Raw genomic sequence first — 26793 nt, 5'->3', positions numbered from 1 at the left:
TGGAGCCGGCATCTGTGGCTTGTGCAGGGCCCCTGGAGAAGGGCGGCCTTGGGGCCAGCCGTGCCTTGGGATTAATTTCCTGCCCTGCTTCTGCCCGTTGTCCCAAACACCCAACCTATGGCTACCACCACTCTGGCTTTGCTGTCAGCTCACCCCGTCTCTGCCCACCACCAACACCTTCCCCTAAAGCTCCGACCTTGAGCTGGACCCAGGCGGCCGACCCAGGAAGAAGGAGGCTGCCACCCACCACCCCCTGTTCCCCCTGTCCCTGCCAGTGGTGTTGCTTTTAAACCAGCCCCAGGCAGGCTGGTGGCCAGCCTGGACACTGTTGGCTCGTTGGGACCGTGTCAGAGTGTTTGTGGCAGGAGCTGTGGGGCTTGGAGCAGCCTTGTCCCAGGGAGCAGCCCTGCGGGCAGCAGCCATCGGAGTGCACAACCAGAGCAAGTGGTGACACAGGAAAGGGAGCCGGGAGGTATGTTTTAAATACTTTTATTTCTTAATTTACATAAAGGTATATATTTGGCTTATTTCTCTTTTTTATACTCTGAGATTCACAATCAATTGCTCTTAAAAAATAAAATAGTCATTTGCTTCTGAAAGAAATCAGAAAACTATTTTATACTCCTCCCTTGTATAACAAGAAAATATACTATTCTACTCCCATACATCACATAGTAAAAGTGATTGTAAGTGCTGGTTTACCAAACAATAAAGCAAACAGAGAAGAAAACAAACAATTAGGACAGAAGGTGCAGAGAGGAACTCTGCTTTCCAGAGTACATCCATTCATGTAGTAGGGTTTTGTCACCCTGAGGTTCTCTCTTAGCTAGTCTATAAAAGGTGAGAGGCTCTTGGGTTCACCCAGATCGTAAGTGGTGGCAGCAGGAGGCAGTGTAGTTACTCGGGCTGGCAGCTTGCTGCTTTTTGGGTAATTTTCTTGCCTCTCTGTGCAGTTCCCATTACCTCTGTTCCTCTTGCTGTGTACAAGCAGCTTGGCTGCTTCACAGTGGTACACTGGTGCAAATGCAGTATTAGCTGTGGAGGGAGTTAACACTTGCTTAAAAAAACACCAAACTGTTCATGAAGTGGAGCAGAAGAAAGCCCTGGTGACTAACTGAGGGGCATCCTGGACTGTCCCTATGCCCTGCACACCCTCCCTATGCCCTGCACAGGCAGGCACAGACCCTGATGCGTGCAGCAAGGCCGCATCTAACACTGCGGGCCCCAGGGAGCACAGGGAGGGTGGAAGGAGCATACACCTTGCTGCAGCCCTGCAGGGAGAGAGGTGGGGAGCAAGGGCAGAGCACTGCGGAGGGGCCGGCCACAGCCTGAGGAGCAGGGTAAGGTACGATGCAGCGGCACCAGCCAAAAACCTGAACCCTCTCCCCTCTCTTGGCTCCCTCGCCTGAGATGTATACGTGCATGGGAGGGCATGAGGGATGGGGTGCTTGCTCCCTTTTAGTGTAGTATTTTCCCCTATGTTTTTAAATGCATTCAAGGGCTGCTTTTTGTGCATGCTAATTTTCAGACATTCACATGAAGTCACTTTGTGTGCAGGAAACCAGTGGCTTTAAAGGTGTTTCTGTCCTTACTGTGACTATTTAGTTTTACGTGAAAGTTTTGAATTGCAAACATAACCTTGATGGTCTGAACAACTATTTATTTAAGTGATGGGCTGAAATCTTGCATCGTTGGTTGTGATGGGTACTAAAATATGTGTATTCTTTATTAAAAACTAATTATCTTTTCCTATTAACAGCCTTTCTTTATAAAAACAAATACTAATTTTAATAAGGGTTGTTATTCAGCTTTGCTATAAGTAGTATGTGTCCAGCCTAGACTTCTGTTCTCATTCCAGAAACACTTCCTATGTGTATACCAAAAATGTTTCCACTTCTACACTGCTTTATGAGGTCAACAGCCAAACGGTCCTAATAGCTTCTGGGCCTGATTACATCTATACCTACCTAAAATTGTTACACACAGAGCTACAATGGAAACCAGCACAATCCTGCGTGCTAAAGTCCAGAATTCAGCACCAGTATAATATGATATGGTAAGCCATATTTTAATAATGGGGAGCTTCTGACCTTTCCTATAGTACAGAAACACAACAGCACTTCATTTCAGCAGCGACTATCTCAGCTCTACACGTGCACAAACTGAGCCCCAGGTAGCGACTTTCCCCACGTCACATACTGGCAGAAATGGGCCTGTGTCTCGGGACAGGGAACTCTGTTACGATCCAAGGAACAGACTTAAATGGCAACATGGGTCCAGCTTCTGTTTGGTTGTATTGCATGGTTCCAGCCCAGACTTGATGTTCCTGTTACTGACTTAGTTGTGCAGACCCTTGATCTAAGTGAGCTGGTTTCCCTCTAATGGACCGAACAACTTTATAGAAGCTCTCACTGAATAATTCTTCCAGTTTGGAATACAAACACACAGCTAAATCAAGACACACTCAACAAGAAATCCAACCTTTCAGCTTCGAGCCATTTGAATACGGATCCATGAATATGTAAAGGAGCAGCAGCCAGATTTTCTGTCCCCTCTCCTGTTCATCTCTCCTGAGCTGTCACAGCTGCTGCTTTGGCTCCCCTCTCTTAGCCTGGAACATGTGGGAGCAGGGATTCGGGGGTCCCTTGGCATGGAACTGTTGCAAGTAGGACTCGCTTCTCATTCCCTGTTCACTCCCATCCCCTTATCCTTGTTAAAAAGAAAGCCACAGCAATTTCCTTCATATTCACAGAAGATAAAGCTGGCCTCCTGTAACAGTGCAGAGCTTCTCCAACAAGGACTGGGGTTTGTCACAAACAAGGAGAGCCAGTGAAACTACAAATATTTAAGTTCCCTTTTCATTATTGACTCCTGAGAATTAGGTTTAAGGATAATTCCTAACCTCTGAACTTTTGCATTAATGCTTCATTTTGTTGACAGTAAATGCTACAGCAGAGAGAGCCTATCAGAAAAGCAATTTGGAAAACATGGCAAATCTTTGGTCTCTGAGATGAAATGACTAATTGTTTGGTTGCTTTTTGTTTCTTTTTAGCCAGCTTAATGAGGAATTTCTTAATGGGAATCAGAAATTCATGTGCCTTTAAAGCCAAAAATTTGGCTCCTAGACCACAGCACTGGTATTTCCCCTACAAACGTAAATAGTGGCACGAGGTGGGAAATGAACCATTGTTTTGGATTTGTTTTGCTTTATTATTTCTAGCACCCACTTGCTGTTTTCCAGAGGATGCCCAAGCACTCGAGGAAAATTTCTGGCACTAGTTGCTTAACCAAATCTTAGAGCCATTGTAAAAAAGTATTTGAGGTGACAGACTAGCCTCTGCAGAATAGTCCCATGGAGGCTTGTGAGGAGGAAATGCTCATGTTGTTATAGGAGTCACCCTCAAAACACAGCTGCCTGGGCAGAGACTGGCTACGCAGTGAGTGTTGACCAGTTTGCTGGTAACTGGAGTTACTGACCGTCTTTACATTAATGGTGTGCTGTAGCTCACAGTACATCCTGCAAATGAAGGAGAGCTAAAACCCACCTTTACTAACAGTACCTTCCTATGTCCCTGAACAAACGTACACCACAATCAGGACAGCCAACTTCCAGGCTTAAATCGGGTCCAGTCCCAGCACTGCAGTTCCTTTGCTGATTTAGTCCTACTTGCAGCCCAGCCACAGCTACTTACTAAACATGAGCACAAGAGCGAGGCGCATTCACCTCAAGGTGTGCACTAAGCTGGAGAGAGTCTAAACTATGGGAGACATCTGAACATTACAAAGGGAGGGGGGAGCTCACGGAAGAACGCCCTTTCTCTGGAAGCCTGACTGTTTTTCCAGGGTCTGTGCTCTCCCTCCTTCCCCACACTCCTGCAGCATCAAGCTGACATAGCATAAATTTGGCTTGTGGAGGTCAAGTGCAGGACATAAGACTCTTGGGGAATGGCACTCTGACTGCTTTACAGACACACTCTTCTGCATTTGAAACTCTAACTCAGTTCAGACACTGGCCTTGTGTATTAAAGATCTCAAGTACATCTTCATAAACAAATGATTAACTGACACCCCAGTAAGAGTAGGCTGGGAGTGTGCTTGGGGATGGACATGCATTATACCTAACCATCGTTCCAAAGGGAACAGCTACTGTAGAGTATCAGCCACCTGCTTTGAAAATACTGACAAGGGAGAATTAGCACTGACAATACACATACCATGATATGCGTGTAAACAAAGCGTGATGTCACTGGCACAGCAATATTGCACTACCAGGCCCTAGGTAAAGCAATTCAGCCAGCTGGATTTTGGTATTTTAAAAACCTGTGAATCTCCTAGGCAAGGCTGAATTTAGGATATTGAGCAAAATCTGGAGCCCCTAGGTATTTCTGTCAAAAGTTCTGGGCCTTTCTGTAACAACCGCCAGCATACCCAGTGCAGTGAAACTCTCTCCTCTGTCCCATTGCTCAGCCTCAGGTGACAGGCAGTCATCCATCCCCTGGGACTCGTCCTGTGGTGCCCCTCCAGGGCCTGATAGCAGGGCACTGAGATGAGGAGAGTTGTGGACGTATTCATGGCTGGTAGGGTTGCACAGGCAGCTCCAGATCTCAAACATTTAAATAAAAACTGTTTATCTAAATATATATATTTATATATATGTCTTCAGCAGAGATAAAGCATCTTACGACGTATTTAAATAAAAAATAATAATCTGAATTGAGCCTTCAGTGTTAAAGAAAAGGTGATGTACAGAACAGGTCCCCAACTAGTGCAGTCTCTGGGTGCGGGAGTGCTGGCAGAACAGCAGCATTTGCTAGGACGGAGGTTGTCCTATAAACGATGTGGACTTCATCGGCTACAACTAAAACCATATACACAATCTACAGTCACTCACTTGGGTAGCGCGTTGTGGGGCCGGCGGAGAGTTGCTTGCGATGCTCAGAGGAACCTGGGAATGTCCTTACGCTCCAGCAGCGCTGCGTTCCAGGCTGCCCTGCTCATCTCCTGCTGCCTGGCCCTGCAGGCGGAGCGCTGCGATGGGTTTGGTGCTGGAGAACCCTCCCGGGGCGGCGTGGAGCTGAAGGAGCCGCCGGTTCCAGTATGGAAGGGCTTCGAGCTGGAGATTGTGGTGGTGGAAGCAGGAGTCCACATGTGGTTTCCTTCACTGGCAACTAGAAACGAGAAAAGGTGGTTAGGCTCATCGTGAGTGGTACTTGGTGAAGCACAAAGATGCTGTGATCCAGGCAAAGTCTGCCCCAGATTTACACTCCTGCCTGTACTATTTAAGGGCGTCAGCTGTGTCTTGTTCACCTCGATGTTACAGGTACAGCTGCTGTGGGTTGAAACAGCACAGAGGAGAGCAGGGCTGAGTTTTGCTAGGCTGATTTTAACCCCACCAGTTCATCCAAGAAGAGACTGCCTCTCACCTTCAATTGTCATTTTCAAAACTGCTTCCCTGGAGAGCCCAGTTCAGGGGTGGGGGCAGCCCAGCATGCACATCCCCAGCACGGAGCCCCACTGTCAGCCCTGCTGCTAACAAAGTGGAGCAGGCGCTGCCTTCAGCCCAACGCTGGTGGTAGGCACTGGCTTTAAAGAGCAGCATCAGCATCTCCTGACTGGTGCGATACCACTTGTGCATGCTGTGGATAGGATAACCAGTTCTCTCGCTGCAGGATTTCCTGTGAGAGGTTCTGTGCTCCATATTATGCAGGAAATTGTCCCTGACCTTAAAAATCAGTGACTGCTGGCTTATGGAAAAATAGCTATAAGGATAGCCTGGCTTCTCTCAACTTATATAAAGTTGGACCAAAAGAGAAAAAAAAGAAAGTACAGTGAAAAAAACCTGTGTGTGCACAGGACCCAAGTATTCAGTTCTGTAAGGCAAGTCGCAGCAACACCAACTGATACTTGCTCCCCAATTTTTGAGTCTTTGTGTGTTTTTTTTTAAAAGCTTTGTCTAAAAGCTGCTGATAAATGACAGTGTATGATTACACATCCAGCCCAGAGACTGCAAGGTACAGGCAGGCCTACTTTATCCTTAGGCTCTACCAAAACATCCTCCCCTCTGTGGAAATAACACATCTGCTATACTAGAGATTGTAATAAATCGTTTTCCCCAAAAGGCTCTTCTTAAGCGTGTTACCGAGTTCTGATTTTATGATTAGTCTTTCAATGCATTTAATTCATAGAAAAGAAATCTCCTCTTCAAAAAACAAATCGCTGTAATTAATTTTGGCTACAGTAAAATGCTGGGAAGTGTTTATCAATTGTTACAGCTCTGAGCTGGGATGCTGTGACTGCTGGTGAGCGATAAGAACAGCTTGAACACAAGAGAGGAGAAGGAGTGGGAGTGGGACTGCCCCGCTGGCTCCCTGCCAGGGTCTCAGATCCGTCACCCTTGATCGAGGGTTGCAGTGGGGACAGTCCTAGCAGCAACGCACGCGTTCTTGTGCTGCCAGAAAGCATTTTTCAGCAGAAATGTTTGTATTTGGAATCTGCTAGAAATGGTTGTATGATAGTGAGCAGATGTTAGACCAAAAGCAAAGCAGCAGCAAGTTTTGGGAATGCAAGATGCATTTGGGCAAAGCCGAAATTCTGGCTTTGGACAATCACACCTTTGGGTGTTCAAATTGATACGGGTTGCATGGCCTTATCTGCTCCAAGAGGGGAGCACAAGGTTTCTGGACATACCTCAGTGCTACAAAGGATATTTGAGTTTTGACCCCTGGTTTTTGTGTTCTTGCTTTGCTCTGATTTGGGTCCAAGGTAGCAAAGGCGCAGATCGTGGCTGTCAAAAGTTAACCAGTTTCCAAGTGATATGGAAAGAAATGAGTTGGTAGGGGTTTGGAGTGGATGGATAGCTTGAAACCAGTTGTGGGTTTGGGTCACTCACCATCTCAGACTTTCACGGAGGCTGGTGGCATCACGAGGTGATTCACCCTGGTGGAGGGAGAACAAGAGCGACATGAGAGAGCTGCAACTAGCCAAGAAGTAGACTTCCAAAAACATACCAGCCTCTTAAATCCAGGTTCCCACTGCTTAACAGTTTCTAAAGAGATAGCACGTTATACTACAGGGCAGGACAGTTATTAAAGCTGGAACCGTTTCACAGTGGTGTCTGATAGCAGTTCTGACAATTGCTGGAACACGCCAAGTACTATTGCTGACACTAATTGACAAGGACTTGGGAAGGCCCCGGAGGCATTCAGACGTAGCAATTGTTTCCCGAAGCCAGTGACAAGGCTGTGCATACAATGGCTGTTGGACGGTGTCCTTCAGACTTGACAGCATAAATGTAAACAGTCACCACTGATAAAAATTAAATTAAAAAGAAAGCTGCCTTTCAATTTTCAGCTCCTGAAGACCTGCTGCTGTTCCAGACAACTGCTCCCAAGTGATTGATGGGGTCCGGCGAGGACTGCAGCATCACCAGGGAGAAGCTGTTGCCTCCTGCTGCTGAGGGCAGCGAGGGGGATGGATCCTGTTTGCTCTGTGAGGTACCCAGGGAAAAAAGCAGGAATAGTTTCACAAGGTTTATCCCTTAGACCTGCTCCTTCTTGTTGCAGTACACACCCTGTGCAATTCAGCCTTCCTCAGCAACAGCTCTGACCTGGAGCTGCCACCAGCGCTCCTGCAGCAGCAAATGTCCCCTCCTCTCTGTCTTTTTAAACACCACTCATGGCTTCCCAGCTTGTGGTTGCTTAGGGACAGGAACAATCTCCTTTGATAATGTTAAGCCCAGCAGGGCTCTAATGTGGACTGTAAGAAGGACAAGTCACCCTCGGACTGTAATAAACCTGGGACTTGCTTTCTGTCTTGGGTGGTCACTGACATCGGTGGGAACTGCCGGCTTCTGGATAACTGTGCTGGAAAACCCTGACCTCACTTAAGGGTCTGGGTTTAAGGAGACACGTTTGAGTGCTTTTACCCAAATGCACTCTAGCTGTACTTGGCCAAGAGGAGAACAAATGAGTCACAAAGCGGGAGTCTTCTCATACCACTTGGCTGCTAACTTAGAATAACAAACTAATCCTGTGGTATTGTATACCTGAAAGGATTGCAGCAGGATTTTGCAATCACATGCAAAAGCACAACTTCTTTCTGAATCAGTGAAAAACCTGGGCAGGTTTACAGGCAAGCTCACAGCAAGCATCTCTGCCTGAGTGCCTACCAGGTAAGAACTTCTCAGTGAAGCATCATTTTCCTTTGGAAAATGCTGATTCATTGAAACTCATCTGTGGCTCCTCAGACTTCACACCTGGCCCGAGACACCCTTTTATGCTGAAAAGGGATGGTGCTGGGTTAAGACCTGTTCTGGGATGAAAATGAACCAGTGGTTAGAGGTCACCTTCCAAGAAATGTCTGCAGCAGGAATTGGCCCAGCTCAGCCTAGAGAACTTTGCACCAACCTCGCAGGAAGTTTTCTCCGAGACGCAAAGAAGCCTCTCTGCCTTTTCTGCATTTGAAGGCTCTGAACTGAGATGTTTTTGATGCAGGAGCTGCCCTACGTTTCTTTGTAGAATTACCATTCTTTGTAGCCCTACTGTACTGGACAGTCTATTGAACATCTTAACTACGCTTTAATTATCAGAATACATCAGAGAGATGAAACATTACCTTGTGATGCTACAGTCAGAAGCAGGAAGTAAACTATGACATTTTATGAAACTATCATAGAATACTAAAACTCCAGCTGTTTGCTCAACAATGTTGTTGGAAAGCAATGTCCCTTACCAAGGTACTCATTCCACATTTTTACAAGATACTGAGTATACAGAAGACATTTGTTTTGACACTAGATCATCTCTCGTGTAGAGGACCCCCCTGCGTTGCTGACAGGTGAACACACAAGGCCTTGCTTCTCGTATCACGTATGTTTCAGCCTCCCATGGAATAAAATGTACCTCCCGTGTAAGTACTTCTGCTACCCTCAAGTCATGAGAATGACTTTTACCTTGCATTTTAATGCATTTCTCTCAATTTCTGCTTTATCTCTCTTTTACAGAAGGGAACGGAGGCCTAGAGGGGCTGTTCCTGAAATGCACTGAGAAGATTTCACAGGAAATTAGACCATGTCTTTGAGAACCTGCTGGGGACAGAATGGACTTTCAGGAATCACATTGGAAGCTAGGAGGCAGAAGAGAGAACTGAAATAATCTCCCAAATTTCAGGGCAGTCTTCATTCTCAAACACTGTGCTGTAGACGATGGTCACTGACTTGTGCACAGCCTGGTTTCAACAAAGCCCAGCTGATGGGTGGCAGCAGGTCAGCTCTGAATTTATTTTTTTTTAAGCAAAATACTACTAATAAATTTCAGATTCTTTTAGGTGGTAAAATGTCTTGCATGCACTTAAGCTAACAAGACGCAAGAGCATATAAATCCTCATTTAAGTCCCACGTGTCTTTCTAATAATGATAATCCCACTCTGAATAGGTTATCGCTTCCGATTTGGGGATATCTGCTGACTAAACATTGGTTCCCAAATTGTTCTATTTTCTCTGCATTGTTTTCTCAAGATTGTGAATGTTTTCATTCCTTGAAGAGAGCAGGGTGGGAACCACTCTGTTATTTCCTGAGGGGGAGGAAACTTGCCCAAATTGCCTTTCAAGAACAGAAGCTGTACAACTTTTTTTGGTTGTTTTTACGGGCTCCTCTAGCAGTTAAAAATGAGACTGACTCCTTCTGACCCCATCATTTCCTCCCCTGTCAAACCCAAATAGTTCTCCTAGATGCTATCAAACCATTTCCATGTAATGTGACAGCATCCATAATTCTGAAGCATTTATATGACTGTCTGTTTAATATTAAACTACATGCTTTAGGGCTGTTAAATATTTATACTGTGTAAAATGCATCTAATTTCACAGCACCTCAGCCGGTGAGAGAATTGCATAAGAAAAAGAAGATGAATTTAAGATAACAGATGAGTCACCAGAACCCTTTACAGGTCAGCAATACTCTAGCTTCAGTTTCAGGAACTGTGCAGAGATGGTTCTCCAAGTGCTCTGTCTCTTCCAGCATAGCTGCTCACCAGTCCAACAGATACTGGAGCTTACGGTTTGTACTGGCAGAGTACAACTGTACACTGCTACACAGTTCCTGGCACAATCTGGACCTTCCAAAGCCTTTGAAAGAGGCTTTGCTGCTCACATCCAATCTCTGAATGCTTTCCTCCACCCTGTGCCAGCATGAACAAAACCCAGATCGCCCTTCCTACCTGCAGTTCTGACTGTTCCAGCAATGTGGGGTGAAGTTGTGAGAAGCCACGGGGGGAATATATGTCCCACTGACTTTCATAAGATACAGCCTACCGATTGTTTGAGCTCTATGACTTTATCATTTCTGTTCATGAGCTTAACCTCAAGCAGGTAATGGGATGTCAAGAAGAACACGCTTGCAGGCTAGTACATGGGGCACCATCGTGCACGAGACTCCTAGAGAGAGGCAGTGCTTAAATAAAACTTCTGTGAATGCTTTGGGCACCCTTTAATGTTCAGTTTCTTACATAACCTAAACAACACACGTATTTTAGTATCCTGTAGATTGCCAAAAAGCCTCGCTCTCTTGTTATCTAAACAAGTCAGGCTCTGGCTTCTGTAACAGAGAAGCATATTAGGAAATAACACCCTAATTTTTACAGCCTGCTGTACTTAACATCACTTAACTTTTACAACCAACAATAAAATGCTTCAGTGGGGTCCTTCTAGCCTGCAAATAACTCATTATTTGACTAACAAGAGCTCATTCAGTAGACAAGAGTACTGGGGTTACAGGGGCAGCTACATCACTGTACGCAGCAGCAGCCCTGCCGGCGACTAAGGCTTCTTCTTCCTCCATCTCACAGGAGAGAACTGTGTGTTCCTGGAGTACCGTGATGTGCTCTAAGTGTCTGGCTGAAGTGGTGCTTCAGGGGGGATACGAATGTAGGAGTCACAAACAGCACCCTTCGGCAGAGTCCTCCCTGGCTGAATTTTCTCAGACAGCGCTGGGGGTAAACCTTGGTTTAATGAACAGCTTTTGAAAGCTGCCTGGGAAGCGCTTACTGGGGAGCAGGGCTGATGACAGTGGCCTTAGCAGGAAGAAGGGTAAGACCTGCTTACAAAAGCTGAACAAACTCAGATGGCAAACACAAGGCCTCGGTGAGGTTGTTGATGAACCCTGGAAGTGCCCAAGCTTGGGCAGCAGCCAGTTGTCCCTCCAGTAAGTCCTATAAGGCCAAGGAACATTTCCAGAAGGCCTTGTGAACACACTGCAGCCAGAAGTGTTAGGTGATGAAGTGTTTACATGGACAGACACCCTTGAAAAGTAGAGACGTTAAGGACTTAAATCTATGAAAAACATGAAATTTCTTTTCCAAATACTGCAGGTAATTAAAGAGTCTCTTTGCATCAGAGCTTTAGCACCGATGACATGCATGCCAGCCGTGTGTCGGTGATGATTAGCAGCCCAGCCAGGTGCAGCAATCTGCAAATCCAGCTACTGAAGCTCATCAGTAGCATTCAAATCTAACATTGCTGCCTGAATCTGTGCGAGAAAAATCGAGGCGAAGCATCATCATTTGCAGCTCCACACCCGTATGACTTTCAGACGTGGCAGTGAATTTTATCAATTGATAAATGAACACGGGAAGTCACTTGCACACACCGTTAGCTCACACCATTGTTATCACTGCATTCCTGCAGAGAAGTGACTAAATAGCTATGGAGTAGGAGAGCTTGGGCAGCCTTCCTCACTGGGTTTCTTGATCTTCAGATGCACACAACTTCAGGTCCGTCAGGTAAAGTAAAATCCTAGGGTAGAAGTAATGTGGTCACTGTGGTCTCTGACCCCGAGAAGAGGACAAGTGTAGCTGCAGCCTGAAGAAAGAGGTCTCTAAGGCAAAGGAGCATAAAGGGGGCTTAGGCACAGGCAGAGTTGTCTTGCTGTACAATAATCACCTCCTACTTTACCAGCTGTGGTTCAGAAAGGCAGGGACATTAGGAAGGTACGTTTCACATCGCTCACTTCATCCACCAGCTTGTTACTGCAGGGATCAATTGCATGAAGTAAATCCTTGCCAAAGCCAGTCGCCAAAACACGTTAACATTTTTTGTAAACAAAGGAGGGAAATGGACACAAATCTACAGACCACCTCACTCATATTTTCCACCACTGTCTGCATAACTGTCAGCACCCTCAGAAACACAGCTTGCAGTTGGCCTGCCAGCAAAACAAGCACGTAGGGAGCAGAGGACCAGGAAACACCTCGTAAAAAGCACAAATTACCCCACTTATATGTTATCGCACCTTGTTCATACTCTACACAGACTCTACGGCTTTGTCTCACCAGTATTTCACCGCAAAAGGATTTATAGCTGCATTTCACTGGGATTTTGTCATATTTCCCTTGAGGACTTTGAGTCAGTCAAACTCCACTGAAAGCACCGAGTTTCATCTAGTAACGCACAGCGCTAACAGGGCTGCACGTATGGGCGCTGACTTCGTGCAAAGATTTTTGGCCCTGAAACAAATCAAAGATGTCCCTGGATATTCTGCTTGCCCTTATTATTTTGTTCACTGCAGGAGCCAAACCTACTGCCCTAGCTACTGCACAGCGCTTGTTCAGCTTGGCTCTCCACCACATTTGTGCAGGTAACACACTGGTCCCAACAATGCACCTCCTTTTTGCCAGACACATTACCAACAGCACAACCAGCAGGCTGGAGACTCCAGTTCAAGTATGTACCTTTTAAACCCTTCACTACACAGAGCTTTTAATCAAGCAGTGCAGAATACACATACACAAGGCATTACTTTCCTCCAGTAACAAAGGATTTTTGCAATTTTCACCTGCAAAAGGAAGGGGCTGGAATTCCCTGCTCTACAACAGAGTTCTGCTGTGACACTGAACAAGCTGCCAGGTGCACTTGTGCCTCCATCTCAGCCCTAAAAAATGTCTGCTTTGCCTTTAACCTTAGTGCAACCTATTATCTCCTGAGCCAGGTGTAAGAACAGCCAAATCAAGGGTTGCTTCCAGACAGTATGTCCTGTTTTAACTGAACTCGAGCTCTTTTGATAGTGAAGTCAGTAACTTTGTCCAAGACACACAAGATTAACAACATGCATTACTGCTGAAACTCAGCACTTTGATTTAAAAGGCTCCTAGCATGCTGCATGTGAAAACAAGGACTGAAGGTGCAGATGCATGGAAGGTGAGCAACAGTAATACATCAAGCTAGAAAGATCCCAGCGAGTGGTACAGGGACAGGACTGGCACAGCTAAAAATAGTCTATGTACTGAGCTTCCTGATGCAGCATGACAGGTTCCTCCAGCCTCCCAGGAAGAGTATGCTGGCTGAAGCTGAGGTCAGTTTGCTAAAGAACACTAAGCATAACACTATTTTTTTAACAAAGAAGCAGACACAGGAGTAGTTTACACTGGAGTAGGAAACCACTGCCTAATTTAGCTCTGCTGGCTGCTTCTGCTCACTCACTCCTAGCCAGAGAGGAAGCATGGGGCTTGTGTAAATCTGAAGCACTCCAAACCAAACTCAGAGGGGACCTGGTTGCGTGCAGCCCTCCTGGCAGCCGCTGGCATAGAGCTGCCCTTCCCTCGGGAGCCAGAAATGGTGTCAGTCTGCACTGAGCAGCAGCTCTCTTGTGGGTTCAGCCTGATGGGGGCTTCATGCTGGTGATGACAGGTGCTCTGCCAGCTGCACTAAAGTAATGAATTGGCTTAAATCCCCTTCTCTTCTTGCACATCAGTTGGTTTACTGAACAGAATATGATGATCGTGTGCAGCAAATACTTTTTTTTTTCTTTATTTATTTGGTACGGCCCCTCAAAGCTGCACAGACTCTGTTAGTATTTTCTATCTGCTCATTTAATCCAGGTGCTGAATATATTTTTCCTCAGAGGAATAAACACGGTCAGCTTCTATTTTTCCTCTGCTACAGATCTTAACAGAGGTGAAAAATGGTGTAAAGAAAAAATTAATAAACTTTTCTTCTGTTTTTACAGGCAGCTGCAACAGAACAGATCTGAATAAGAGCAGTTAACAGCACTCATTAGGTACCAAGGTCTTGGATGAAAATGAACTTCAGAGATAACTCTGCCTTACTGCTCTGTGGTGGTACACTAATGGTACTTCCAGAGCTACTGAAGATGCAGGTCTCTGAAGCCCTCAAAACTTTGGGCTTGAGTCTGCCCCTGTGTATATAATTCTGCTAGCTAATGATGAACTCAGGGTTCAGGTGGTGGGATTTCTAGTGCCATGGAATATTTAGATAACATCGTAACTCTCATGTCCACTGAAGTAAGGGAGGAAAGAGGAAATGGAGGGTCTTGCTTTTTTTTTTTTTTGGCATGATTGAATGGGAGGGAGGATAAAACATGACAGGTGTGATCTAATTAAATCTTTAAACAAAAACTCCTGTACAATTTCCTGATGCCAACCAATTACAAACATATTTCCTACCCTCCAAAATAACTGCCTCATGGTACAGCTCCTTTTACCAGTCTCTAAGCTACCTGGTATCATAGAATCATTCAGGTTGGAAAAGAGCTCTAAGATCATCTAGTCCAACCTTTAACATCGTACTGACAAGTACACCACCGTGGGGAACTGTCCTGCTCTGCTCTGCTGTAACGGTCTGGGCAAGCCCTTTCTGGCATGTGGTTGTGGTCTGGCAGCAACTTGAGGAATGACTAAGCCAGAACACTTCAGATACTCCTTGTGGAAGTACTGGAAGTAATAAGCTAACAGTTTTGTCCCTGTTTCACTAAAAGATGTCACTCAGGCCAAGGCCCCAACCACAATTAAATTACTCTAACACACACACACAGTCACAACTGGCTGAAAATCTGCCTTGCCAAACACCTCTAGTCCAGGTTCAGAGTGCACAAGTCCACGGACTTCCGTTATGCTAAGTGCTAATTAGCCTATTAACACAGTTGCCTTGAATATGAGCGTGCAGTTCTCCACATGAAGAGGTCATCTGCTGTTTATAAAAGTCAATACCTTTATAATACGTTCTGTGACTGTGACAGTCTTCAGGAAACAGACTGGCAAAGCAGCATTTTTCAATATTGGTTCTATTTCCCTGTGTCAGAAAGGCTTTCTGGCTTGGAAGACTGCCTTCTGTTCAGTTGCTCCAGTCACCTGCATGAGATTTCATCGGATTTCGTACCTGTGCCAGGACAGCCTTAGCAAAGAAACTGTCTTAGCATGAGTTTAAAATATCTTCCTGTGTGGCAATGTCCTTGCATGCCAAGAACTGTCCTTTGCAGTGACAATGCGCCACATTTCATCAATTGTGAGCATATGGTTTAAGTCCCCTTCCACCTTGTGGGCAAGTGCTTTTAATCCTGTTTTACAGCTGATGAGCATGTTAGGGATAGCATTTACTTCTTGAAGGTCACAGCAGAGTCAGTAACCAAGACAGCAGGAGGACTCAAAGCAGTTCTTGTGATGCTCTTGGAAAAAGAAGCTGTGCCTCCCTCTAACTTCAGCCACGTGGAACAATTCCCTTTCTGCTGTAGAACAGCAAATAGCTAGGAATAGTCTAGGAATACTGTGGCACAGGAGATTAACCTCAAAAGGACAGTACGTATGGGCAATGGAGGGGCTTGGAGAACCACGACGTTCTGCCTGCAGCCTCTGCCACAGCTTGCAGATAGCAAGAGCTATGCCAACACCAGCTGGCTCTGTCCTTCTGCCTATACTTAAGCAAAGCTCCTGCTGCCAACAATTAACTTGAACAGCATATTTCAAATGCCGTGAGCTTTTTGTGTAAGGACCACGATTTGTCTCAACGTGTCTGTGAGCAACCAGGCTGACCTTTGACATCTTCCTACACATAACCTGCAGGAAATCTGCAGGTTGACTAAAGTAAGAGAACAAAACAGTAATTTGTTTGTTATAAGACCATATTTTCCATCTGCATGAAACCAGCAGCTCCCAACTGAAGAAAGCAAATCAGCATTTAAAATTCAGCTAGTCCCAAGCCATTACATTCTTGTATCTGCTAGCTCCATTTATGACTTTACAAACATAGCTAGTAAACATGGGAAAACAAACAAACAAAAACCAACCAACCAGAAAACAAAAGAAAACAAAACAAAAAACAACAACAAACCACAAACCAGTTCTACAAGTAGGCTTTTTCCACCAATAAAAAACCTACTTATATTATCACCACCTCCCAACTCTTCAGTTCCATATAAGCCATCTAATAGTCTAATCCTGTTCCATCTGCAGTTTATGCATCTTTTTCACGTCACTCTGATCTTCGGAACACACTTCATCATCACAGAGCCTCTGCATCCTAAGCTGGGCTTTTTGCTGCAAATTGGCATGCCTTCGAAAGGCTAAGGGCATCTTAGATGGGTTAAAAAAGTATTCTGAGCTTATATACCTATAGGAACTATTTAACTCATTCTTTTTTGTAAAGTGAAAAAAGCAAGCAAAGTAATCGTATTATTCCCCATAAATAGCTGAATATCAGCAGTGGGTGAACTGTTCCTCGAATATCCCCGTATGGGACTCGTGTGATTAAATCCACTAGCTGGCCCTGAAATCCTCAGACTGGGACTCTGCTTCAATGCAGCACTGAGACAGCTCTCTGAAGTTCATGTTCAGCTTCTCTAAAAAAAAAAAAAAAAAAAAAAAAAAACCACCTTGCAGCACATCTTAAAATATTTCATGTAAGATAAATTCTTTTTAGTAATGCAAATGACCAGAGTGGAATGTGCTGTGCACCAATCCAGCCGCCCAGTTATACCTGCGGCACTGTTAATGGAGGGGACTCTCTCCTGTACTGACAACAGCATAAGGTCATTTGATGGGTTCCTTTCTGTCTCTAACCACTGCCACAGAAAAATCAGAGAAAGGAGGGTTGACAGCTGTGTGAGTCCTTCCTCTGCCCCACATAATAGAATCTGCAAAGCAAAAATAAGGTCAGGCACTTTCAAATTGCTGCAATAGGAGAACTGGAAGATCATTTTACATCTAGTTCTAGAAAAGGCTAAAAATAAGCCTGATGTGAGGCAGGAGACAGAGTCTGAAAATGGATTATTCTCATTTTTCCTGTAATGTAATTTTCAGATTTGCCATGTTTAAGACAGAAGAAAAGGTGCATGGACTAGGAATTGTTCCTTTGGTCTTGCACTATCTAGTCTGTAATAAGTATTCTCTTTGCAGTGTTTTACCCACCACTTTTAAATGAAATGTTAATTACCACTGTTACTCAGCTAGAGTTTCCTCACCTGATCAAAGGTGTTAATTTTTTTCTTATGAAATGTTTGATTTCTTATGAATGTTTGATTTTCTTCAGAAAGAAGAAAAACCTACTAGAGCTGTTCAAGTAACCTGATTCTTTACTAGTCTTGTAAACAAACAGGTGAACCATTTATGCTTGCAGGTCTCTCTGAAGTGATGGGTGGTAGCTAGTTAAATTCCTAAATTCTTTTGTTCTGACCAGCTGCATCAGGGCAGCTATTTATTCCTGTTTGTGTCTGCGCCAGGGATATACGCTGCAGTTGCATCCTGCTGCCTGATCTGCATTGCTGTATCTTTGGCAGAAATACCCAGCATATACCATACAGGATGCAGGGAGAGACTGAACAATTATAAACCTTGGATAGCCACCCAGAGCATCTTGCTGTATGGCTGGATGCGTACAGGAAAGAACAGAAAATCTCAAGCCTCCAGGTACAAAATCAGTGATTAAATAAAAAATGATATAGGAAAAAAAATCATTTGAGGGGTAGGTTATCCGACACCTGCACAGAGTGGTGTTTCTCAGGAAAAATCTAGGTGAATTTGGGTTTTCTCTCAGCAACAACTGGAAGCAGACATTGGAGACTGGACCTGGATTACAGAACCACCCTGTGCCTGCTGCAGAGCATCTGTGGTCCCACAGGTCGATGTCTGTGCAGAAACAGAGGAGCGTTGCACAGCAAAGCTCCTGATGCTCCTGACACTCATGCTGACTGCCCAGAAAAAAATCATCTTACGTGCTAATTACATTACAGTGATTTATATGCCCTGGCATCCAAAAGTGGTCAGAGCTTGTGGAAAGGACTTTAAAAAAAAAAACTTTTCATAATGAAAAGAGCACATTCTTCCTAATTACTAGTGAAGCCACTGCTCCTAGTAAGTACTAGTATAGGCATTTCTTCTGCAGCTCTCCAGGGTGAAGCTTTGTTTTTTCACGTTATCTGCATTATGAGCAAGAAACAAGACGTAGACCACGGATGTAATTCCCAGCAGTGCTGAGCTTTTACTTCCAAGTGAAGTACCTGAAGTGCCCTTGACCTCTGGAAGTTGCCTTCTGGCTGATAATTAATTATTATTATCTGGCCGATAATAATTAGCTATTATAATAATTATTATAGTATTTATATTAATCAGTCATTAATATATTAATAATTATAATAATTAGCTATTATTACAATTTATTATTATTATCTGGCTGATAATAAGATTTCTGGTCTGTTTCTGCAGGGCTCTGTCCTGGCAAGATACTCTCCCCTCTCCCTGTATGTATCGTCTCCCAGAGCATCTCCAAGTACAACTCGGGTGTCATAAAATTCTCATTATGCACGTAAGAGAAATATACAGCTGAAGGTAGTCATGTTTGGAACGAAAACATGACTGCTTTAGCCCTCCACCACAGCACTACAGAACAGGAAAGGACCAACAGGATAGTCGAGTGAAACCACGGCAGTAATTGTAGTGGAGTGGTTTCAAAAAGAACTGCTATATTTATTACTACTAGTGCATAAGAGCTCTTACAGAAAGTATTTTCTAACCATTTTGTCTCTCTTAGCACTTTAGAAGGGTGAGGCTAAATTTGTGTTTTAAAAATTGCACCAAAAACGATTGGATTATATTACAGAGTGATATACTGTATCATGTTCTCTGCCAGTCCTAAATTGACTGAAAGCCTCTTTAAGCTGTCAGACTCCTAAGACTGTATCAAAGTCACTGTAAAAGAATCAGGATTTTTTAAGAAAAGAGTTGCTATATAAAGACTTTTTTTCTGATGAGTGTTTTTGTGAGAGGGGCAGCCCTATTGACTGGAATTCCTGTGCTACAAAAGCAGTGCACAAAATAAGCCAAGAACTGGGGCAATGATAAAAGTAGTGTAAGAACACCATGAGGCACTGAAAGCCTGGAAATTCTGTTTTTGAAAGGAAACGTGGTGGAAACTGGAAAAAGCTTTACAGGAAAGTGGCGTTGCTATCCTGATACTCTGTCCTGCCTGGAAGAAGAAATTATCTCAAAGCAAACACCCAGAGACCATCACACAAAGGAACAAACAAGTCAAACCAAACCAAACCAAACCAAACCAAACCAAAAAAAGAACTACTTTTCACAGAAGCACTGGAATTAAAGCAGAGAAAGCTTAATTTCCATAGGCAGAGGAGGGCTGCAGAGAGCAGCGTTACACTTCTTTGCTTCCATATTAGTTCATTAGAGGGGTCTCTGACATCTGGCCCGTACACCCTGACCCTACTGGTGATGAATGGATTTAATCTCTGGCATGTGACACTGGCGTTCGTGATTCCTGCAGGTTAATTGATTTCTTTTGGCAAAGCACAGCTCCAAGTCCTGTTGTCTGAGCAGCACGACTGACTGCAGAGAGAAAATAAGGCGTCTTGAAGAAGAAATTCTCCCATACCCAGCAAATAACAGGTAGGATATGAGAAAGGCTTGGCCAGGCAGGCAGTTATCATTGCCAAAGGTGCGCAGTGCCAAGTGCAGATGGCTTGTCAGATAGCTTGGAGATGGACACTGGGTTTGAGTCCAGCATGGAGCTCTAAGCTGCTAATAGCAAAACACTCAGTTGTCTTTTCTCTCACAGGCAGACATGCAGCTAATAACAAATCCTCCTCCGTAAATTCTTCCAAGAAGACCACCGAACCCTGTCAGCAAGAGCAGACGGGACCCAGTCGACAGCACAGACACCATGCACATGGCAGGGAGAGAAGCCTTACTCAGCAGTTGCCACCCTTATTAAAGATACTGTCTTACTGTTCAGCAATGTGTCAAACCTGAATTAAGCTGCAGTTTCCAGAAATCTGACGGTAGGATGCCAGAGTATTTTTAACATGGGAGTGGGCATATCCAGAAAGAGTGCAGAAGTCATTTGAGAGAGATTGTTTTGTTAGCTGTTGTTTATGACAACTGCTCTCCCTCTAAGACAGATTGCACCCATACACGTAGGATCAGTAACTGAGTAATGTAAAATTCAGAAACGAGCATGAATCAGACCAGGAAAGGGAAGGATGCTGAAAAAGAGTGCAGCAAAAGCAGGTCTGACGCCTGCATAACTAAGGTTCTTCACTAAGTAGAGCAGTGACTGGTTTGGGAGCCGGTATGCTCTGGGCATGAACAGAATACAACCAAATCTGCTCAGGCTAGACAACAATAGACAAAAATAAACACATTTATTCAGGATAAAGGAGAGCTGTGGGATGCAATCTCTCTACTACTTACTATCACCAAATTGTGTTTTTGGCTCCCTGCTGCAATAAAAGTCACCCTGAGCACCTAGAAACTTCTATTCATCTTGCCATGTCCCCAAGGGATCATCACTACTTGCATGTACAGCTCATGTCTGCCATTACAGGAACAGGGCTGAAAGGCAGCCAGAGCAATTCCCATCCTCCTTGCTCTCCAGGCGCTGGAGGCCCTTAGGAACCCATACAGGTTTCGCATCTTCTCCAGATAATCTGCTGTACCGTTGACCTCTTCTTTCTCTTAGGAGGTTCTTCCTAACGTCTAATCTCCAACTCCACTTACTGCAACTTAAAGCCTTCATATGCAGATAGTAACAAACCAGACACACGCCAGTCATGCCACATCCCCAAAGCCACACCAAAGTTCCACTATGCAAGACTTAACCTTCTTACGAGATGCATGATGAGGTCTTGTTTCCTCCAGCATGTTTAAACACTTCATTACAGGTGGAATAGATACCTATAGGCACCAGGAGAGGAAAAACTTTATCTTGTATTTGTGTGTGTTAGTAAAAGGAAGGTGGAACTGCTCTTACAGGGACTCAGGACAGCATTTTGGCACTGCTTTCAAATCTCTTGCATCCATCTGATAACATGGTGTGAGCCAGAGAGTATCACCCAAACTGTTCACACACTTGTGTCAATTTCCAAACACCTTATTTGCCTTGTAGCTGTATCATTTCTAGCGACAGTGACAAGCCAGGGCCACTCTCTTCAATGTACAGCAAGGTACACTCTACTCTCTTGGTCTGCGCAATTATCACAGGCTGCTAAAACGTCCGCATTGTGTTTTTTTGCCCCACGTATCTACATCTGTGCCATTAAACTGATACAAACACTCGTGCAGTGAGATCTACATGGGTGAAGCTCAGTCACACAAAGTTCCTGTTGCTGTGGATGTCTGATGCAGCACTGCTGCTACAACAGCACGTCTACGCCGTTGTTCCTCTACCACTGCAAATGGCTCTCGCAGCTGTTTCGCAGGAACAATAACCTCCTCCTCCTCCCAGTGGGAGCAAGGCAAAGGCAACCTCCAGTCAACTCCAGACTAGTCACCTGCCCGCATATTCAGCATGCCATTATACACAGGTACTCTTATTGTTCAACAATTAGGAGAAAGAGACTAACCCCAGGAGTGTTTATGTCATGTGGAAGCGTCTTCTGAATTACTGTAGTTGCCAACCGTGAGGTGGTCCGAATCGGTTTCTTTACTGCAAAACAGTAGCTTTTTTTTACAAGCTGTAACAAGGGACTGGGTAAGACTATCTTTAGTACAGTGACCCTTGAGCGCGTGTGTCCCCACATACACAGCTTCCTTCCTTCTTGCCTGCTGTGCTGTAGATTAGAGGTAGTGAGCAGGACACAGGGGGCTGAGATGGGACTCTGGGCTCAAAGCTGACCACCAAGCTCTGTAAGGTATCTCTTGCTGTCCACCTAGCATTCCACAGGTCCAGCACACAGCAGCCCCTCACAGATGGCCTGGCCTGTGGCATGCTCACGTACGGGTAAAAGGGGTCTGTGATCGTAAGTGCTGTGCTCCCCTCCAGGCTGTAAGCCAGTCACAGATCCACCAGAGCAGAAGCGTGTAAAGGATGCCCAGCCAGCATGACCCAAGCCCCTGTGCTTCGTGCAGCCTCATGCACTCTGCTGAGCTGAGGTTCTTACCATACAACCTGACATCCTTTACCTGGAAGGACCAAGGCCCAGGGAAAGAGTACAAGCATAAGAGTTCGAGAGAGAAAACAGGCTTTGGTACTTCCCCATTTGCAATTGCCAGGTTACTCACTGTTGTTCAGCTTTGGCTCGGTCACTTAGGAAGAAGAGGGCTGTGGCCAGGAAAAACATCCCTCCTAGGACAACGACAAACGGGCAGAGCATGAGTGCATACCCCAAGCTGAGGAACTCCCAGAGCGGGGACTCCTTTGTGCTTTGTCGTATCAGGTCTGAGATCTAGGAGAGAAGAGCAAGAAAATTAGTCACTTAGATGAAAAATAGACATGATAATACCAAGGGAACACAGCTCCCTAAACAACCACCCGCTGAACATGTGCACACCGTTTAAAATGGAAGAGTTTGTTCATGACAGGCTGAATGCCCTTTGCGTGCTTTAGCCTTCCACATGCAGTTATTCTGCACCCTGGAGCCCGGGCACCTCTCGCTGTGAGCAGCATAACAAGGTTGCCCTCTCCCCATCATTCTTCTGTCCCAATCTATTATTCTTCCCACAACCCTCTCCACCTTCTCCCTAGCTACCTCAGTGATTGAATCAGCGGGTGTCTAACCTCGTAGTATTTAAATTGTTATGAAAAGCTCTTGCTAAAGCTCAGTAATATTTAATGAGTGTCTGCAGCTAAGACAATCACATTTTAATATTGACTGTCCAGCAAACAACTACCCTCTATAAATCAAACAGAGGTAGCAGCAGTAAGGATGAGTCCCAAGGCATTGGCTATTTAAATGTCCAGTTTTGGCTTTGTCTGTGACCTTTTGTTGAGGCAGAAATGCCAGTTGATACCAAAAGACTGCAGGGAATTTGCAGCATAGACTCCTGCGGCCGTGCACACACGCAAATCAGTTCTAGAAACAGTCAAAGCTTGTGCAGCATCTCCTGAACTGCCACGCTATTGCTGGTGAGAAAGGCGGTGTAGCAAAATCTGACACTGAAAGCTTAAATCTAGACAAACTACAGCTAAGTGAAGTGATAAAATGTTACACCCAGGAGAAAGCACGGATTCACAGCCCTGCAGCCAACTGCATTGACCTGGGAGGTAAATGTGTGCGTAGAGATGCCTCAGAGGGGTGAAGCTCAGCAGAAGGTCACAGAGAGATGACACTCAGGGAGACACCAATGAAGAGGTCACAGTGTGCGCTTTAAAGGCTCTGTAGCAGGGAGACTCTTTGGAGCACTGGTGGCCTCTGTGTCTTAATATCCTCCTCATTACTGAGCCTGGCTCCAGCTCCAGTGAAGGGAAAGAGAAGCAGCCAGCCTGATGCAGGAGGGGAAACGACTCTGCGCACGGAAGAGCAGAGGACCGGCTTTCATGACAGCAATGTCAAGCAGAGACAAGTGAATAAACACAGGAAGAGTGTATCTACAGAACTGATTGAAGGTTTTTAGCCAGACTTCTCTGTTTCATTCTCTGCACTAGAAAGGAGGAGGAGAAAATTTCAGTGCTTCAGATATAGCGACGGAAGCATTCCTGGCCTCTCAAAGAGCACTTCGTTCACATTGTATAACACACCCACAGAAAAACAGGAGCATTAGCACCAAGTCTCAGGTGAGAACTGATGGCTAAAAAAGTCCTTAGACTGAAAGACAAACAACAGTGGCTAATAATCTGAGAGACATTAAAAAAGTAGCAAAAAGACTTAAATGTGAAAAGAATGCACGCCCAGGAAATCAACAGAACATGCACTGCACCCAGAAGACAGGGACCTCAGCTGGTAATCTATTCCCTCTTGTATCCAGACACCTTAGTTCCCCACATTTCCCTTTCTCTTCATTATGAACCAAAATTCCATATTCAATCAGCTCCTCTGTGTGCAATAGCCAGAACTGAGGCTATTCTACAACAGAAATTGAGAAATTTCATTATTGGGAATGGATCCAATTATCCTCTGAAAGGAGCAGGCAATAAATCACTCAACAAATTGACATGATAGATCAGCTACGGATGATGAAAAGCCAGGCATAGGTGACGTGACATTCTAGGCTAAAAACAGCTTTGAAAATGTAGTCTCCAACAAATAAAACTCCCAATACACCTTGCTCCACACTTCTAATTATGCCTTCTAAGGCATCATATTGACCTTTTATACCAACAGGTCTTGGTAATGTTAATTATTGTACCTTTGCCATTTTTAACCCAACAGAATCTTAAGTGCATGTTTTAGGAACAGCAGTGTTTCCTCCCACCCAAGGTAAAATTCCACCCATCAAGCCAGATGGATTTCTCACCTCAGTTTCCTATAGTCCTCTCACCAATCTCTTAATTCTGGAACTTTTATCAGGGCTTAGATACTGTTTTTGCTGTTAACTTGCAGTCACTATTCTGTGTTGTTCTGTTCTACTCAGTACAAGCCACCTGCTAAGGCTGGGACTTTGGCGTCTCCTCTCCAGAGGACACAGGACGTTATTACAGACTTGTGCTCCAAGAACAACACACAGTTTGCCAAATGGTCTGCTCTGGCCTGTCAATTTTTGGCTTGCAGACTCCTTGCAATGATGGGACTCTGAGTTGTCTAACTGTGATCTGGCAAGACCCAATCTAGAATCATTTTCAGTGTCTTCCCTCCATCACGGGTAACAAAAAGCAGGTGCTGCATGCACAGTCAGTTCCAGTTCTTCAGCAAGGAGTCAGGTACGGGATTGCTTTTCTTGCTCTGCCAATTGGTAAGTGGCAAAAAAACTCCAAAACATTTCTCCAAAACCTGGGGGTGGAAAGTGAGTGAGCTCTCCTGCTGCTTTGCAAGTTTTGCAAGGATTTGATAACATCTTAAGCATGAAAGTTCACATCTTCTTTTCCCTAAGATAGGTCTCGGGCCAAGAGGAATGACTTTGCTAAATACACTTCGGCTCACGGCGTTTTTATAAGAGAACACAACTGACGTGTTCAGTGGGCGGCAAGCAGCTGGATGGAGTCCAGCTAGAGAAAATGCCCACTTTCGGGAGAACAAACAGTACAGCACCAAGGGGCCTGATCCCCAAATTCCAAATCTCTGCTTGTGTCTCAGTCTGAGTGCAGAAGACAGCGAAAGGAAACTTTATTACCTTTCTCTGGAAGCATGTATTGTATTTTTCGGACCAATGGATGTTCAGGTATGCTGAAGCTCTACAGCAAAACACCTTGCTCTTGTGTTACTCTCCCTCCTGAAGAGCAGGAGCAGTTAAAGTCACTCCCTAATTGTACAATGTAATGGCAATCATCATCTCACTTGCCCTCTCTTATTGCTGAGTGGTACATCTTAATTCCTCTGCAATTGCTTGATTTTTCTACATTTCTGGCTTTGCCTTTTGGACACAAATTTTGCTACATAAAAGGATATTTCCACTGCAGTATCTGGCACAAATACCCAATTTTTATTATTACCAATCTGATACAAGCCAGGTTCTCTCTGGCTTCTCTCTTCAGCACGATTCCTTAACACAGCACCTTTGTAACCCAACAGTTTCACCACAGATATGTGGGGCTCACCCTCTCTGAATTCAGATGCATGTGAAAGGTTCCCCCCCCCCCCCCTCAAAATCTAATATGAATGCAAGTGAAGACTAGCAACAAAAAATAAGGGATTTTGTAAAGTAAAAGTAAACAATTTGCTGAGCCTGTGGGGGAGCACAAACATTTGCACTGTGCTTAATGGCATGAGAAACACATTATAAAAGAGGAACTAAACCCAACTATTTTGTGACACTAGCTCTGAAAACTGCAGAAAGATAAAAGAATTGCGTTCTAAAACTTGTTTCAATTTTAACATTGGCATGTCTCGATGTTGGAGGACTAAAAGTCAAACATCCTGTTAATGTTAATTGTGCCCTTCCGAGATCAAAGCCAGATTTGTTACATGGCTGGTGACAATATCAATAGCCTGCATTTGTGCACGGTACCTGGGTTTGCCCCATCATGACTTGTAGCAAGAATTCCTGCACTGCTTCCCCTGTGTTAAGCTCATCAGTTTATACCCTTTGACTCCTCCCAGGATCAGCAGACTTCATTAAATAACTGGTGCTTCCTTAAAAGGGCCACGGAAAATTAAAAAAATCGATCAAGTGCTGCACTTTCAATGCTAACAAATGGACTTTGTGTGTCTGTTGGGTGTTAGAGCAACATTTGCCTCCTAACAACATTTGACCTAGCCAACAGGAGAGGTTTGGAAGACTATTTTCTCCGTGTCATTAACTGGCTTTCTCTCCAGGTCTGGGCTGCTCAGGGATTTTGTAAGGCAACGCCAGACTTTCTTCTCTCCTAGCAGGAGATGCCTTGTACCACGGGCAACATGGAATCGAGAAACATGGCTCATGTTAGGATACATGTACTGAAATGTGTAGGGGTGGGTGATGCCCACTTAGGTGCAGAAATCGGGTCTGTGGCAGAGGACTGCAGTTTGGGAGCACACCTTTAGCAGTATCCCTGACCCCTGCACTCTCATTTCTTTGCAGGATGGATATCCACCACCATCTTCCCTGCTGCCGACTGGAGTGACATGATGCTTGGCAGCAGCAAGAAGGACCGGCACCTTCCCCCATATTGCAGATACCTCATTCTGAAAGGTGCTCAGCACCATGTAAGCT

General features: G+C 44.8%; 1 protein-coding gene across 2 annotated transcripts in view; it reads right to left on the bottom strand.

Annotated features, from left to right (window-relative positions):
• Positions 1-473: 473 nt before the first annotated feature.
• The window catches only part of LOC310884569 (sphingosine-1-phosphate transporter SPNS2-like), a 136182-nt gene continuing 109862 nt past the window's right edge, over positions 474-26793 (bottom strand). Inside the window, exons 11-14 of one of the 2 annotated variants that reach the window (XR_014574287.1) lie at positions 22291-22454; positions 21633-21715; positions 6890-6936; positions 474-5168 (exon numbers count right to left, since the gene is read on the bottom strand). Coding sequence is in view for 1 of the 2 variants with exons in the window: in XM_083806511.1 (XP_083662637.1) it covers positions 6894-6936; positions 22291-22454 (207 nt within the window). In the remaining variant the exon portion in view is untranslated. The remainder of the gene's footprint in view (positions 5169-6889; positions 6937-21632; positions 21716-22290; positions 22455-26793) is intronic. The other variant, XM_083806511.1, reaches the window with a different exon arrangement.

The sequence above is a fragment of the Anser anser genome, assembly GCF_964211835.1.
Source record: "Anser anser genome assembly, chromosome: 20".
NCBI lineage: Eukaryota > Metazoa > Chordata > Aves > Anseriformes > Anatidae > Anser > Anser anser.
The sequence above is the reverse complement of the archived record's forward strand: the minus strand, read 5'-3'. Positions and strand labels throughout refer to the sequence as shown.